A 17,138-nucleotide genomic window follows, 5' to 3' on the forward strand; every position below is an offset into this window, starting at 1 on the left:
GAGGCATGTGTTGGGTCTTCGTGTTTAGGGACAGCTGAGTGTGTCGTGGTATCGTCGGCAAAGTGATGCAGAGGGTTTGCGAGGTTATCTCCCATGTCGTTTCTGTAGATAAGGAAGAGCGTAGGTCCCAGGTATCTGCAGGGGAGGTATTTTAGCTTTTCTACGTCATTCCTGTTAATTTTCTTCTATTTCTAGCAAAAATACCAGTTTAGGGGCATTTTGCTATCTTAGAAATTAATAGGGTTAGGAGAATGAACCTCCCATGAATGGATCCAAAGCTTCAATGATCCCCCTGCAAATTGTTTTGAAGCACCCACATGTTCTCCTTCTTCCTTCAAAGGTTACTGAACTACGATAACCTTTTGCAATCTTGTGTTAATAAAGTGAAACCTTGTGAAGTGAGTCTAATGGTCAAATGAGGCACAGAAAATTATCGTGAACCTTTTACCTTCACTCAAACATGGTTCAGACTATATAGTCTTAAAGATTAGTAAAACAACATCTTAAACTTAGGATAAAACTCTAGATAAGGCATGAAATAGTACTGAAAAATAGGCATCACATTTCTTAAACTGGAATACATGAAAAAAATTGACAACCTACAACTAAGGTTTTTTAGTTTTCAAGACGTGGACATGTGGACCTGTCCCAAATTTAAGAGCTAGAAACAAGAATTCAGCGGAGATAGTGGTTTTGCAAAATAATAGCTAGGGTATATTTTAGCACTGAACTTATTCCTAAAATTTTTATTTATCCTTCTCAACTATTTTTCAAGTTCGACGGAAGACCCTCAACTTAAACTTCCCTTAAACACTTCCTAATTTTAGTTAAATATTTTGACAAAAATTTACGTTTCATATGCATGGACGGTAAATTTCTAAGTGCTTAAGAAGAGAACAGTGATTTATTATAGGTTTTTCCCAAGGAATTTGTTCTCATTTTGCTTATGGCATGTCAAACGACTATCTGTGCAAAACAAATGTGGTTCTTTATCCCTTTCTAGGACTTGGGTTCTGATGAGTGAAAAACTTTTGACTAAGATTTACGTCTCATATACATGGACAATAAGCTCCTAGTCTCAGGTCTGATGAAGAGAGATGGGATTTGCTGATGAATTAGAAGATCATGAGTGCTTATTAAGAGAGGAATGATTTGTTAAATGTTTGCCATAGGAATTGAGTACTGATAATTTTTGTACCCTTTTGTCTTATGGTATGTCAAAAACAATTTATGCAAAACTTTTGTTCTATGCCCCTTTCTTGGTCTATAAAGAAAAGGGGGTTCAGAAGTCTGGAACGTGTTTTGCATATGACAGATCTGTCATATGCAAAACACGTCCCAGACTTCTGAGCCCCCTTTTCATTAGTAAGGGGGTTCAAAGTAAGTAATACGCCAATTCCGCTTCCAGGGGACGATAGGCTCTCTATTCAAAGATGTTTTTAAAGCTTAATCTCAACCTTAATGCAGTATTTTTAGTGTAGCTTTTTGCTTCCGTAAAATACAACGGAATATATTATAGATTATCTATAAGGATCTAAAAAAGTTGATAAATACTAATAATGCTACTAGTAACAGCTCACACCTGCACCACGCTGCCGAAATCGATGCAGCTGTAGACGGTCTTTAATTTCCTAAATTCTTTATACGGTCTTCTGCCGCCCCTATTGGGATCATCCTGTTTTGTGTTTGATCCTTGACGGATGCCCACAAAGGACAATCTTTGGAAATCCGTCAAGGATCAAACACAAAACAGGATGATCCCAATAGGGGCGGCAGAAGGCCGTAAAAAGAATTTAGGGGAAATTGAAGACCGTCTACAGCTGCATCGATTTCAGGCAGCGTGGTGCAGGTGTGAGCTGTTACTAGTAGCATTATTAGTATTTATCAACTTTTTTAGATCCTTATAGATAATCTATAATATATTCCGTTGTATTTTACGGAAGCAAAAAGCTACACTAAAAATACTGCATTAAGGTTGAGATTAAGCTTTAAAAACATCTTTGAATAGAGAGCCTATCGTCCCCTGGAAGCGGAATTGGCGTATTACTTACTTCTTGCTCGGAATTTGTACTTACTCGGAATTGGCTTATTAGGCACTTATAATCGAAATTGAGTTATCAGTCAAAACCGTTTTGACGTAACTTGCATTTTTTTCGTTCTGTTGGAAGCGTAATTAACGTGTCAGTTATGCACTCTTGACAGAGGACTTTTTGGAGTATCTGCGCATTCGCCTATACTTTCTAGAAGAAAGGATTTAGAAAACGTAAACAAACACAATGAGAAACAGAAGATTAAATAGAAAATTGTTTGCTACTGCTGGAAACGTGGAGAAACTTCTGGAAGATGCTGGAAGGTACGTATGATATCAGAAGTTTCAAGTTTGGGCTAAATAGTCTGTAGAAAGGTGGTAGGAGCGGAAATGACATCGCAAGTGCTTTTGCAGCTTTTATCGATAAAGTGTTTCAGACATTTCCCGATATTGGGAAGTTAATAACATGGTCAGATTCATGCGTTCGGAAAAACAAAAACTTCATCATGAGCAATATGTAGAACGTCCTACTCAAAAATCCACAGGTTGAGACAATTATTATGAAATATTGTGAGCCAGGACACTCTCTTATTCAAGAAGTAGATGCAATACATAGTGTTATTGAGAGGGCACTTAAGAACCAGGAAGTGTACCCGCCTCCAGACCTAGTAAAAAAAATTGATCAAAGCAAAGCGTCAAAATCCATATGTGATCATTCAGTTGCAACCATTACATTTTCTGAATTACCAGGCATGTTCGAAAACCTATAAGACATATTCAGCAGTGCCTTTCTCAAAGGTCAAATGACTCGAATTCCGCCAGAATTTCTGGAAAAGAGTATGGCACAAATAGTGTTTTGCAGATGATCATTGTTAAGTTGTCCAAATTTCCCCAGAGATAACCTTTCAGGGAGTGAAGAGGAAAGGCATGTAAGAGGTAAGGGTAGTTGAGAATCTCAAGGTTCCAAATCCTATCATTTTGGTCATGAACTTGTTAGACGACAAGATAAAAGATATCCTGTCATCATGCGATTCATGCCAGTTGTCGATGCAAATTACTACCGAGCATTCTTCACAAAGAACTTGCCAGGACTTGTTTCAAGGAAGGGTCATAAAACTGCCAAAGATGTTTCAAGTAAACCGCCCAGTTCCAAAGTGCTAGAGTTGAGAAATGTTCCGAAGAGAAAGCTGTCGCACATCAAGACAAGGGGGGGACGAAAGGCATAATTATGACACTTAAATTTACCCGTTTCTTGACATTCTTTTACATCCATTTGTTAATATATTATATCTAAATTTCTTTAAAAGTTTTACTCAGTTTTTACTCACACCTTACAGGTTAGTTTTACCGTAAGTTGCATGTCTGGTGTTTAACATGCTTGAACCGGTTTTGACGTTTTGAACAAGTTGACCAACTGTTAAAACCCAATTGACGTAACAGAATTTTGGCAATTTATTGTGCCGGAACTCTTTGATATTTTGCTTGAAAATTCTCACCATTCCTTTATAATGCCATATTTTTCAACATGTACTTTTTTGCATTTTTTACTCCAACCATTTCTGTTCTGCAAGGTTGCAAACATTCAAACGCACTTTTCTCGAAATTTTGTGTTCTTCACTTACGCCATTTCTGCTTCCAGGTGACTCTATGATGTATCACGAGATTCAATTAAAAGGGAGAACATATTATTAGGGCTATATTTGGAACCACTACGGCAGAGGAGTGGATTGTCAGGAAAACAGTCATAATATTTGGGAAATAGCAATAAAGAAATTCTAAGAGCTGTGATGATATTTGTATAACATATTTTCATACCACTATATGTTTAGCAATTTGCAGTTACATTGCTTTTTTTCAATAGGTCATATTATCATATTTCCTGCTACTGTTATCCTCTTTTTAAAATCATTCCAAACACTATTGTTGTAAATATTTCAACCAATCAAAGACAGAAACTTGAGTAAAGACAGCAGAAAACCCATTTTAACAAAGAATCTATTATATTTCACTAAATTCAATTAATGGAGAGACATATTAGGGCTTTATCATTAACACTTACTTATCTTAATCCTAAAAGTACGTTATTTATTTTATCCCGATCCCTAATAGCTATATATTAGGGATATATATATAGTGCCAAAATTAAATGTTCTCGTTCATATTGAGGCGAACATAACTCGTTTTGTCCTGCAGCTTGTTTAGCATTTGCTGTTAAATTAAAACTAAAAAAAAACAAGCATTTTTAACTGAAAGTAAGGAGCGACATTAAAACTTAAAACGAACAGAAATTATTCCGTACATGAAAGGGGCTTTCCCCTTCTCAACGCCCCGCTCTTTACGCTAAAGTTTTTTATTGTTTTAAAAAATAAAGTTGTGAGACAGAGTCAAACTTTAGCATAAAGAGCGAGATGTTGAGGAGAGGACAGCCCCTTTCATATACGGAATAATTTCTGTTCGTTTAAGTTTTAATGTCGCTTCTTACTTTCAGTTAAAAAAAACTTGTTGTTTTTAGTTAATTTCGGAACATTTTTGAATTAATGCAGCTTTGATTTTGGCTCACCCTACATGAATAATTAAAACAAAATTTGCGTATTAATTTTCCTTTTTTTGGCTAATTGGCTTCCTCGAAATTTTGTTCTGACGTAACTTACGAATTAACTTACGTAACGAATTTCCATATTCGTATGTTTTTATTAGGTATATTAGGAAGTTCTCCCCCTATTCAATACCTCGTTCTTACGATAAAGTTCGAATTTTGTTCGAATAACAAGCCCCATAATCACAAAGGTCAGTAAATTAGATTAGGTAGCTCTTTTGAAAGTACTGAAAAAAACTTTAGCGTAAAGGGCGAGGTATTGACTAAGGAGCGAGCCCCCTCATACACGCAATAATTTCTGTTCGTTTTAAGTTTTAATGTTGCTCCTTACTTTCAGTTGAAAAAACTTGTCTTTTTATTTAATTTCTGATCGTTTTTTAAATAATGCTGGGAAATCTGGCACCCCCTTCATAGAAATGTCCTTTCCCCCCAGGAAATATCCTCCCCCCGTAACCCCTACTCCGACCGCGAACCCCAACTAGGAAAAAATTCCTCCTGAAAACGCTTGTATACTTCCCAATAACCAATACTATATGTAAACAATGGGCAAAGTTTATAACTTGCAGCCCTTCCCCCGGGAATTGTGAGGGATTAAGTCATCCTCAAAGACATAATAATTAGATTTTCGACTATGCTGAACAAAATGGCTATCTCAAAATTTTGATTGGGCGACTTCAGGAAAAAATTGAGCGCGGGAGGGGGCCAAGTTGCCCTCTAATTTTTTTGGTCACTTATAAAAGGGCACTAGAACTTTTCATTTCCGTTCGAATGAGCCCTCTCACGATATTCTAGGACTACTAGATTGATACGATCACCCCTGGAAAAAAAAAACAAATAAACACGCATTCAATCTTTCTTCTGGCAAAAAAAATTACAAAATTTCACATTTTTGCAGATAGGAGCTTGAAACCTCCACAGTAGGGTTCTCTGATACGCTGAATCTGATGGTGTAATTTTCATTAAAGTTCTATGACTTTTAGGGATTGTTTCCCCCTTTTTTCAAAAATAAGGCAAATTTTCTCAGGCGCTAAACCTTTGATGGGTAAACCGTTGATGAAACTTATATATTTGAAATGAGCATAAAAATCTGATTCTTCTGATGTATCTATTAGTACCAAAATTCCGTTTTTTAGAGTTTCGGTTACTATTGAGCCGGGTTACTCCTTACTTACAGTTCGTTACCACGAATTGTTTAATAAGAAAAGAGAGTCGCACGATTGAAGATATTGTGAACCAGTTTCAATTCTTCAGATATTTTTTTGAAAGTAAAACTATGAAGAAGACATAGAATTTCGGGCAATATCCAATGGTAAATTGGTGTTTAAAAATCATCTATTGCAAATGCAATTATAAAAAAAAAAAGAACAGCAGAATATGTGCAAAAATTTATGTCAACATGTAAAACTAGACATTTTAGCTTTTCTGATTGCTTGAGAAAGACAGGATCTACCATTAATTGCCAGTAAACAGGATAAAAACAGCAAAAATAGTGACTTAATGATTGAAACTGTTCAAGAACAAAACCTTGTCATCTTGTAACTAACCAAGGACTAAAACAAAATGTATATATCACTAAACAGTCAAAATTCAAGCGATTCACTAATATGTTCATTATTAAAATTTTTCAAGGTTCAAAACTTCAAATTAATAGTTAATTGACTTTTCTAAAGGAAAATATTTTTAAAAAGACCAATTAGGCTATCTTATTTTGCTGTATTTCCCCATTAAATTGACTATTGACAAATTATTAAATTATTTTTTTCCTTTCTTTTATTAAAAAAAAAACACTTTTCTTACTTAATTTTGACATATTCTCAGTGTTCCCTTCTATTCGATGTTCCCCCTTTTGTATCGATCTATTCGATACAAAAGAGTTGTAAATAATGACTACAGAAAATTCAGACTGAATTATAGAAAATTATAGAAAAATAATTTAGAATTTATAGATTTTATAGAATTATAGAATTTATAGAAAAATCGATGCCAGTAAAATGGCAGCATAAGTGTTTCGTTCTGTTTTCTGTATAAAAAAGATAATATCACGCTTTTTTTAACCTCACGATTCAGTGTGGCAATTATATATTGCCATATGCATGAGAATTTAATAATAGAAATTATCTTAACAGTTTAATAAGAACTAAAAAAATAATCACTGTTTTCAGTAATGAATAGATCTAAGATAGAGTGAGGGGGGGAAACGTTTTCATTTTAATGCCCTTGGTGCCTTAATCATACACGTCTCTGCGACGAAAATATTCAACACGGTGCCCTAACAAAACATTTAGAGTGGACGCAAGAAATCCGGATCATTTTCCAGTACGTTTTCGAGGCAAGTCAGATGGGTTTTGGACTGAATAATAAAAAAAAATCAAGATGTCCAAAAATTAACTTCTATTTTCACGAATATGTGATTCAAGCTTAAATAGCTTTAAATTAAAATTAAGCTGTTCAAATGCGCGAGAAGAAACCTTTAAAGGAATATCTGTATATTTCGGAGGTAAAATAGGATATTCCTTTCCAGAAGTATCTTCGCTAAAATCTGGAAATGTTTCTTTAACTTCTAGAGAAATTAAAAATTGATAGATACTAAAGCCCTTATAAGAGATCCTTCTAGCATTACAAATTATAGAGAACATTAAATATTTATTACATTGTGCTTTAAAAAAAAAGAAACAAAAACTAAATAATAAAAATAATCGGAAAAAATTTAGACATTAAAAGATATTGCAGTCATATTACCTACCGCGTGATTACATTTAAAATTTAGTTGGCCATATTCAAATTAATAAAAAAGACACATTTCTATACGACTGAGGCACGTCAACAACCTTCAACAATGGAAGAAATATAGCTAGTTTAATTGGTGTTGGGAACAACACATTTTCCAATTTTCCCTAATAAGATTTACCAATTTATTTACCGACTATTTTAATTTTCCAGCGTAACATAAAAACACCAAAAATGTTTTTTAGTTGTTTTTTTTTTAGAATTCTTAATTCTAAAGACTGCCAAAATCAGTGGTAGAACTCGTAGGTTTAGTTAGAACAAGTGATTTTCAAAAAATTAGAAGAAACTTTAAATCATGAGCTATAGCTGCAAATAAATGCCCAGAATGACTTGAAACCTGAATGTCTAGAAGTTTCAAATTCTAAATTATTGTCTGAGAGAAGTTGCTAAGATGTTGCTTTTATTGATGTTAGAAAGAAAGATCATCTTCAAGAAGTTCCTAGGGTTAATTTAAAGATAAATTTAGGAAGGGTAACTACCTTCCAGGAACATTCAAATAATAAACTGGAGGGTCTAGAATCTGACAATAAAGATGATGGATGGACTAATTTCAGGAAATTAGTTTATGAAGTCACTGATGGAGTCTTAGAAAAGAGAGTTAGAAACACAAGCTAGGAATATTAGTGACAATGCTTAACGTAACAGAATGGAGGGGCTTGTACAAGAATTAGTTGAATGATAGATTGCACAAAATAAAAGGAATATAAAGAAAGTGGAGAAATGTTTAAAAATGAATTAAGGAGATATGAAGTGGAGAACATCAATAAAATTGCTGAAGATCTGGAAGATGCAGCTAGTCCGCATAATATTGAGTTATTATACTGGCATGTTAATAAATTGAGAAGGAACCGTCAATTAGGACTTGCCCTAGTTTAAGACAGGAACGGCACTACAATGATTGATAAGGAAACAGAGATGAACAGAAGATTTTAAGAATGTGATACTGAGACCAATTTTGAAATACCGAAAACATTTTGAGACAGTGATAGAGTTACAGAAGCGTGAAAAGACGTACAAAAGAACGAACAAGTTTGTGACACTTTGAATCAGAAGGAAGTTTTATTTGTGAGGAAGAGTTAAGGACAGAACTAAAAGGACTAGAAAATGTCAAGGCCCTGGTTGCTGATAGTTTGGTAAATGAGTTTTGTAAATATGGTGGTTATGAGCTTACTGAAGATTATGAATATAGTTTTAATAAAAGGGGAAATACCTAGCGATTTTAGGATAACTCTAATCAAACCCCGCTATATGAGAGGTGATAAGAATGAGTTTGTTTATTTGAATGATGATAAGGTTATTGGTGATAAGAATGATGTCCCCTGAGTGTTTATTTCAAGGTGTACGGTTGTCTTCTCTGCGCTTTGACTCCCAGGCCTCAGGTATGTTCTCTTTTTAATCTTGTATGTTATTTGGCTATTATTCTCTTTTTTTGGTTGTTGTGTATATTGTGTAATTTTTTTTATCCCCCTTGTATCCCTTGCCATGCAGCCTTTCGAGGTGAATAAGGGTATTATATTTCCATTTTGTATTTATTGGTAAATAATAACTCTAAACTCTGAAAACTCTGAAACTCTGCCTTTTTTTTTTGTCTAGTTTTATTTTAGGGATATTTTATTCTTTTTTTCTTTCTTTTTTTTTTGGGGGGGGGGGGGGGGTCTCTTATATTCTTACAGTTTTAGTCTTTTAAACATTGTATTTTTTCCATTCTTTTATTTTTGATTTTTTTTCTCTTGTGTTGAGTTTCAGAAAGGTTTAAATATATTATGTTGAAATATTTTTTTTCAATATCTGTTTCATTTTTCCTCCCCTGTTTTTTTCCTGGCCATAGAGCCTTACGGAGGAGTCTATGCTGAAGTGTTTTTTTTTGGAAATTTATTTGTTGAATAAATTGATTGATTGAATTTATTGATTGATTGATTGAGTGTGGTAATTTTAGAGATATTAGCTTGATTTTTGCAGGAAGTAAATTTCTTGCTATGATCATCCTATTGAGATTTACAGATGCTGGAGATGAAGCTTTAAGCGAAGAACAGTGTGTTTTTAGTTTTATCTGCCATAAAAAAGTTAAAAAGAGGAAAAACACCTGATTGCGAAATAATAATGGCAGCATATCCTCAGAATGGTTCTGGTCTGTTGGCATATAATTCCTCTAAGTTATAGAGTTTATTTTTTCATTGAAGCATTATCTATTATCTTGTTTCTTGTGGAATTATTTATTTTAATTTCTGATCGTTCTGGGCTCTATTTTTTCATTCATAATAGTTTATGCTTGGTTTCAGGATCGTAATATTATGCGACACAATTTCCACTCGTCATAAATTTAATATAGCTCTTAATTTTCTTTAAAACTTTTTCCAAACTATCCTTTGGATTAATCTAAAACATCAGAACAATCATTCCAAACATTCATCCCATCTAATGATCTCACAGCACAACAGAAGTGAAATTTGGAATACAGTCTAGAACAAAGTATACTTTACTAATATTTATTGCTTTAGACCTTTTTGACAAAAAGGCAGAGCCTTGTGACCCTAAAACAGGCACATAAAAGAAGATTAATTACTATCGAATTATTAATACTTTTTTTATGCTGCGGCAATATAATATTGCCGCAATTATGCCGCGGAAACTTTTTATGCTGCGGTAATATAATAGTTTTGTAGGGGATACTGGCTATATATAGACACCTCAATAACTGGGACATTCATCTTTTTAGTGTCTTAATGTTCCGTAAAAAACCTGAAAATGTAACTGAAGAACTGCCATCTAGTGGCCCACATGTGAGTGACGTTTGGTCAAGATGACTGACAATTTTGTTCCTCAAGTTTATAAAAGTAAGTTTTTGTGGTTGCTTTGTAATTTTTTCTGAATTTTCAGTGCTTGACCATTCCTTAACGCCTGATGGTAGAAAGTCCATACTATTTTCAGGTGATAGTGTAGTCATCAAGGTTTAGAAAGTGATAATATATATATATATATATATATATTTTTAACAACTTTTTTTTTTAACAATAAAAAACTTTAGCGTAAAGAACGAGGCGTTGAGGACGGGACAGCCCCTTTCATATACGGAATAATTTCAGTTCGTTTAAGTTTTAATGTCGCTCCTTACTTTCAGTTAAAAAAAAAACTGTTTTTTTAATTTAATCATTTAAGCAAAATCGGTTTCATAAAAAGGTCAGGTTTAATCAAAGAATTGATTGGGTTTAAGCAAGAATCCTTGTTCTTATTTCTTATATTCTAATCAAAAAAGGGAAGAACAAACAGAACATATTGCTTTCCTTTACTCTTTACTTAAATACGCTTTAATTAAACAATGAAAACTAACCTGAAAAATTTAAACTGTCGTTTGACTTTCTCTCTGTTCTTTCCGAAATCCGATTGCCAATGAGCTTAAAAACAGAAAAAATTACACACAGAAATATGATTAAATCATTAGAGCTTGGATAGACTTGAATTTCAGACACATAACCACACATCTTTTAGCAATGCCAATCTTGTTATTATTGATGTCAATTTAATTGCTTCTATTAAAAACAAAATCAATATAAAAAACCCTTTAAAAAAATAACACATGGAAATATGGACAATTATTTAGAGTTTGGATAGACTTGAGTTTCAAACAGATAACCACACATCTTTTAACAATGTCAATCCTGTTATTATATATGTCAATTTAATTGCTTGTATTAAAAAAAAAAAAAAAAAAAAATCAAATATCACGGCCCCTTAAATTCTTTTTTTTAAGGGGACGTCCAAGCCGAGTGGATTGGTGCGCTGGATTTAGAATTATTTGTCCGAGAGGGCGAGTGTTCAAATCCTAGCGTACCCAGTTGGGACGAGGGTCAGTGGTGTGACTCTGTAAGCTCAGCCAGAGTCAACCCAGCTCTAAAAGGGTACCTGGAGAAATCTGAGGAAGGTAAACAAGAAGGGTGGGCTAAAGCACAGGGTGGTTGGCCCCCAACCCCCCATTGCACTTCCTGGCTGAAGGGCCAAGAAACGGAGATCAGCACCGCTGGTAGGACTGTAACTGTAAAGGACCGCTGGACTGTAAAGTCCAATGCCGTTTTCTTTACCTTTACCTTTTAAAAAAAAAAAAATTAGACATGGAAACTTGGACAATTCGTTAAGAGTTTGGATAGACTTGAACTTCATGTAACCACACATCTTTTAGCAATGTCAATCCTATTATAATTGATGTCAATTTAATTACTTTTAGTAAGAAAACAAAAACATATTAAAAACTTCATCCCCAAAACCACCAGTTGATAACACAGAGAGGGAAGGAGCAAATACACTCATAAGAGAACAAAAAAGTCTTTCTTTCACCTCAGTAGCGATTTTATCAAATAGGCTATTAAATTTCATCAGATTCACTTATTCATTCATAAACAAAAAGGGGAGTGGGGTATTCTATTGACTGTGCGTAAATATGCATGTATTTGAGGCTCTGTATCCCCTTCCCTTTACTGAAAACACTAAGGGGGGTTGTGTATAACCAGTATACGCAAAAATTCACTTTATCTTTGTAGACTAAAAGAACTTCCAAGGAATTTTTAATTTTTAATAAGCTGAAGAGCCTAACACACTTGCGGAAAGGTTTTCAAATGTCTGTTGGCTTTCAAAATAAGAGATGCATAATAAGAATACGAAAAGAGGCATAATGATTTATTTTTTGAAACAAAACAGAGTAGTAGGAAAGAAACATCTACACGGACACGATGACAGTAAAAAAAAGAAGGAAAATTATTCAAATATAGACTTCATGCTTTAAGTTGAGAGAAAAATGAAGATACAGTTTTCACTTGTACTAAGACCAGTAACGGTAATACTTTGTACAGTAAACAAAAAGAAATACAAAATCCAGAATAATAAGACTGTGAATGCCTACCCACTTAAAACTATTGGCCTGATTCGCTCCTTACTTGAAGTTCATTAGCGCGAACTATTTGATGACAAACCTAGAGCAGTGTGTTTTTATTTGTAGCCAAAGACCCTAATTTTATGCATTCTGTTCCTTTTAGGTATGCTAAGCTGTAGCAGTAGGTCTATTAACGTCTAACAAATGGATATGAGAAACTTAGCCTGTTCAGATGGGAAACACTTAAAAACCGAATCGGTACCATGGGAAAAGCGATCGGTTCCTCCCATAGTATCAACTGATTTGTGGCAAGGCACTTTTTCTAGTTTTCGTATGGCGCCGATCGGTCTCGTGCATCGTCGAACAAAAATGAGCATTTTTGAAAGTGAATAGCATGTCAACAGTTAAGCTTGCGAAAGTCCGAGATTTGGAGGTTCATACTAAGAACCATCAGTTTTTATCCACAAAACGTAAGGTTTTCTATAAACTAACACGAAAAAGGAAGATACATGGCTAGATATACACTTGGCTTAGAGACGTAGCGCGTACAAATGCATGTTATCTGTGCCTTTTAGGAAAAAATTTGCACCTATTGTTTGATCACTTTTCCCTTGCCAGAAGATAGTGAAGGTGCTTGGTTTTATTCAGAAACTGTGTATTTTGAGACCGCCTTTAAGGAATACTAGAATTATTTTTCTAGTAGGTCTAATTTCAGGACGTTCTATTTTGACGTTTCGAGGAACAGCCAGGAACAGCGCTTAATAGATTGGCGAAAAATCGAGAGTATTGCTCCTGCAGCTCTTTGGTGGCCAAGAAGAAAAACATTATCATACTAGCCAGGGCCGTATCCAGGATTTTTTTTTTCGGGGGGTGTTTTACACAAGAACTTTTTTCCGAGGAGGGGTTTAACATAAAAAAAAAACTCAAAACGTTTTTATATCCATTTATGTTATGTTTTTACGAGTCAGACAAACATATGAGTCTCAACCTTCCCTTAATTTTACACTGAACGTTTAATGTCCTTACCCTCTCATGAGATGTCGTAGATACACTCTCCAAACAATCTTGATTGCAAATAGTGTTTTTAGATTTAGTTCTAAATCCCCCTTAACGCCCCCCCAAAAATCAACTTAATACACTTAGCTGTTTCTGAGATATTCTGATCCGTGTTTTTAACAACCTGGATGAACACAGTTTTCTTTTTCTTATTTAACTCGTCATACCTGTCAACGTGCCCTTTAAGCTTCAACTTAATACCCTTAGCCATTCCTGGGAAATTGCAGATATGCTCTTTTGACAATCTGGATACATTTAGTTTCTTTGATTTAGTTCAATATCTTCCTCACTATGCTCTGAAAAACTTCAAATTACTGCCGTTAACCAGAAAATAATTACCCTTATCTCAATGCAAAATATGTCGTTTGATTTAGTTCACCATTTGCATAGTCATGCTGCAGACGTTCTAACGCAACACTCTTAGCTGTTCTCGGAAAATTGGACACCCTTTTGACAATTTGAATTTGTAATAGCCTAGTTTCTTTTAATTTAGATGTATATCCCCCTCGGATTTCCCTAAGAGTGTTAAATTAATACTCTATTCTGTTCCTGAGTTATTCCCCCGACGACATTTTGCCCACCAGGATCCACTGAAACTCATTCGCTTCAGTTCAATATATTTAGGCACAGTAATAGCAGTAGCAATGGAAATAGCCTTAGTCGCAAAAAGCACGACTCACAGTCCAAAGTAATCACAGTCACAAGTAGTCACAGTCTCGGTCAAAATAGTAGCAGTCACAGTTGCAGCTAATAGCAGTCACAATTGTGGTTGGAAAGTATTTTAATTGCTGTGTCCAGTCATCGTGCAACTGAACCCCCGTCCAACTCAATCCCATTTAAGTGAACCCCGGTCGAACTGAACCCTCGTGCAATTGAACCCCATTTAAATGAACTCTCGTGCAACTCAACCCCCAAACTCAGTTTATCAATATTCTACAAGTATAAGGCTGAAAATTTGTGTGACTGATGTGACCGCATATTATAAGTGTGCCTGGTGTCTATTTTCGATTTTTTTTTTTTCAGTTCCAGCCAAAATTGCTTCCTTTCAAATCAAACAAATCAAAACTTCTTCAGTTTTCAAACTCATTAGTCATCCTTGAAAAAGAGCACTTTCAACAAAAATCGCTTATAGAGGGCGCTAAAGAAGTTGCTACGAAATTTTAAACGAAGTGATATCAGTAATTATTTGTAGTAATTTCTTCAACGCTCTTTGTAAATTCGCAGCAATTTCTCACAGTCGCAAGTAATCACAGTCAATAGTAGTCGCAGCCTCGGTCACAATCAGCTGCAGTCATAGTCATTAGTACTCACAGTCTCAGTCAAATTAGTAGCAGTTGCAGTTAATAGCAGTCATAGTCAAAATTAGTCGAAGTTGTAAATGGTGGTAGAAAAGTAAAAAGTGGAAGCCATAAGTAGTCGCAGCCACAAGCAGTCATCCTCGCAATGGAAAGTGGTAGCATGTACAGTCGTAAGTAATCACAATCACAAAAAGTTACAATTGTCAAGAAGCTAGTCACAAAGAGACGTAACCGCAATTAGCTGAAGCAGGAGGGCATTAGCAGCTGCAGTCACTAGCAGTTGCAGCCACATACAGTTGTATTGCGGCACAAGTAGTAGAAGTCTCAAGCAGTCTTAGTAGCAGCTCTGAAAATTTTACTTAATCCTCTTAGCTATTCTTAAGATTTTGAAGATTCAACGTCCCTAGATCCTTCCCTACTACTACTACTACTACTAACAACTCACCGCAGCACCAAGCCGCCTGAGGCCAACACAGGTACGCATGCTCCTCCTCCACCCCAATCAATTCAAAGCCTCCCTTTTTTCACCCGCCCACAAAATTCCCGGTTTATTTAAATCTTTTTTTAAGACATTCTCCCACCCAAGATGGGGATGACCTGCTTTCCGTTTAGCCCTACATGGTTGGCCGAAAAGAACAATCTTCGGCAATCTGTCATCCTTCATCCGCACAGCATGCCCTAACCACCTCAACCTTTCTTTCATTATAAACCTAGAAAGCGGTATTGAACCACATTTTTCGTATAGCCTATTGTTTGAAATACGGTCAGTCAGCTGGGTACCCAGAACAATCCTTAAGCAATTTCTCTGGAAAACATCTAGCAAATCTTCATCCGCTTTTCGGAGCGTCCATGCTTCAGAGCCATATTTGACCACTGTCATCACTGTAGCTTCTAAGATTCTAATCTTGGTTTGCAGACTTATCTTCCTATTCTTCCAGACTATTTTTAACTGTGAAAAAACACCCTGAGCCTTGGCTATTCTATTTTTAACATCTTCACTGCTCCCACCATCTTTACTAATAATACTACCAAGGTAAGTGAAGCTGCCCACCTGATCAATCTTTTCATTACCCAACGTCACCTTTTTATCTTCACTTATTCCTAGCCTTAGTGACTTAGTCTTCCTAACATTAATTTTCAAACCAATACTAGCACCCTGAACTCGCAAAACCTCTAAAAATTCATTCATTTCACTCACACTTTCATCTAGGATGCTTAAATCATCAGTATAATCCAAGTCCAGGAGACTTTTTCCTCCCCATTTGATTCCGTGGTCTCCCATTGCCTTTCCTGTGCTCCTTAAAACAAAGTCCATCAAAATAATCCATATAAAGGGGAATAGAACCGCACTTAAATATCCCTTGCCTTTTTATGCACATCTAGAATAAAACATTCCCCCTTTCCCAATAAGTAACACTAAATGCAAACAATGGGCAAATTACATTATTTACAACTCTTGATACCAGGGCCTATGATCGTTCATGTCATCCCCAGAGGCATAATGACTAGACCTTTCAACTATTTTGAGTAAAATGGCTATCTCAAAATTACAATCAGTTTTGAAGGAGCTTATAAAAAGAGCTAGGCGGCTAGATGTCTTTTAATTACTTTCGATCAAAACTTTCAATTTCTAATCGAATGAGGCCCTTCCAAAGTTTCTACGTAATAAATAAAGTGGACTGGAAAAAAAAACTGTTTGGAAAAAAAAACTCATTACTTAGGCAGCGCTATTATGATAACTGTGACAAGGTTGTAAATCTGAAGTCAATCCCTTTTAAAGTTTTAATATATATGTTCAAGCATAAAATTGAACTTTTAAGACCCTATCACTTGGTATGTCCTAAGCAGGAGAAAAAAGATGAGAACCTCTTTTATAGGTCATTGTTTCACCCGCCGCCATCTTTTAGTTGTTTCAGGCTGTTTTTCAATATTCTACAAAAGTTGTTCTCAAAATAACACTTTACTATTCAGGCTGAATTGAATAATAGTTATCGTTCGTGAATCAGCTAGAAAGCTTTGCAAACTTGCTAGTTATTTGCTTTTTAAGTGCATTTTTCAAATTACTATGATTACCTATTACTATTACTATGATGCAACCATGAGTACATATCACAGTCTTTGGCTTTTTTTAGCTAGTAAATAATGAATCTCAACAGTAGTCACCATACAGTTTTGCCGTAACGTCATTTATGGTTGCAAGCAGAAATTATTACGTCATTCATCTTCTTCTACACGAAGACGCAATTTTTTTAGCAAAAAAAACTGATTTTCTTTTAAATATCAGGTTTTCGTACTTACGACAGACACAAGATATAGCAATTTGCTTTAAAACAGGCCCTTAAACAACCATCTATAATGTTCTAATACCCCGTAAGTAGGGAGGAAGGAAAACACAGACATCAGTGCTGTCCATGTAAAACTTATTTTCATTTTGTTCAATCCATGGGACTTTGAATTTCCTGAGGTCTTCAGCCATGGCAATCCCAATGGTGAAATTTTTGTTTCAATACA

The 17,138-nt window shown here is 35.0% G+C and overlaps 1 protein-coding gene across 4 annotated transcripts in view; it reads right to left on the minus strand.

The window, feature by feature from the left end:
- Positions 1 to 17,138, minus strand: part of LOC148944942 (uncharacterized) — a 50,049-nt gene that overhangs the window by 9,059 nt on the left and 23,852 nt on the right. For all 4 annotated transcript variants that reach the window (XM_089098545.1, XM_089098544.1, XM_089098546.1 and 1 more), the window contains exon 4: positions 10,741 to 10,804. In XM_089098545.1, the coding sequence (XP_088954671.1) occupies positions 10,741 to 10,804 (64 nt within the window). The remainder of the gene's footprint in view (positions 1 to 10,740; positions 10,805 to 17,138) is intronic.

This window comes from Artemia sp. Qi Xiang Cuo, chromosome 13, assembly GCF_049724085.1.
Source record: "Artemia sp. Qi Xiang Cuo chromosome 13, ASM4972408v1, whole genome shotgun sequence".
NCBI classification, from domain to species: Eukaryota; Metazoa; Arthropoda; class Branchiopoda; order Anostraca; family Artemiidae; genus Artemia; species Artemia sp. Qi Xiang Cuo.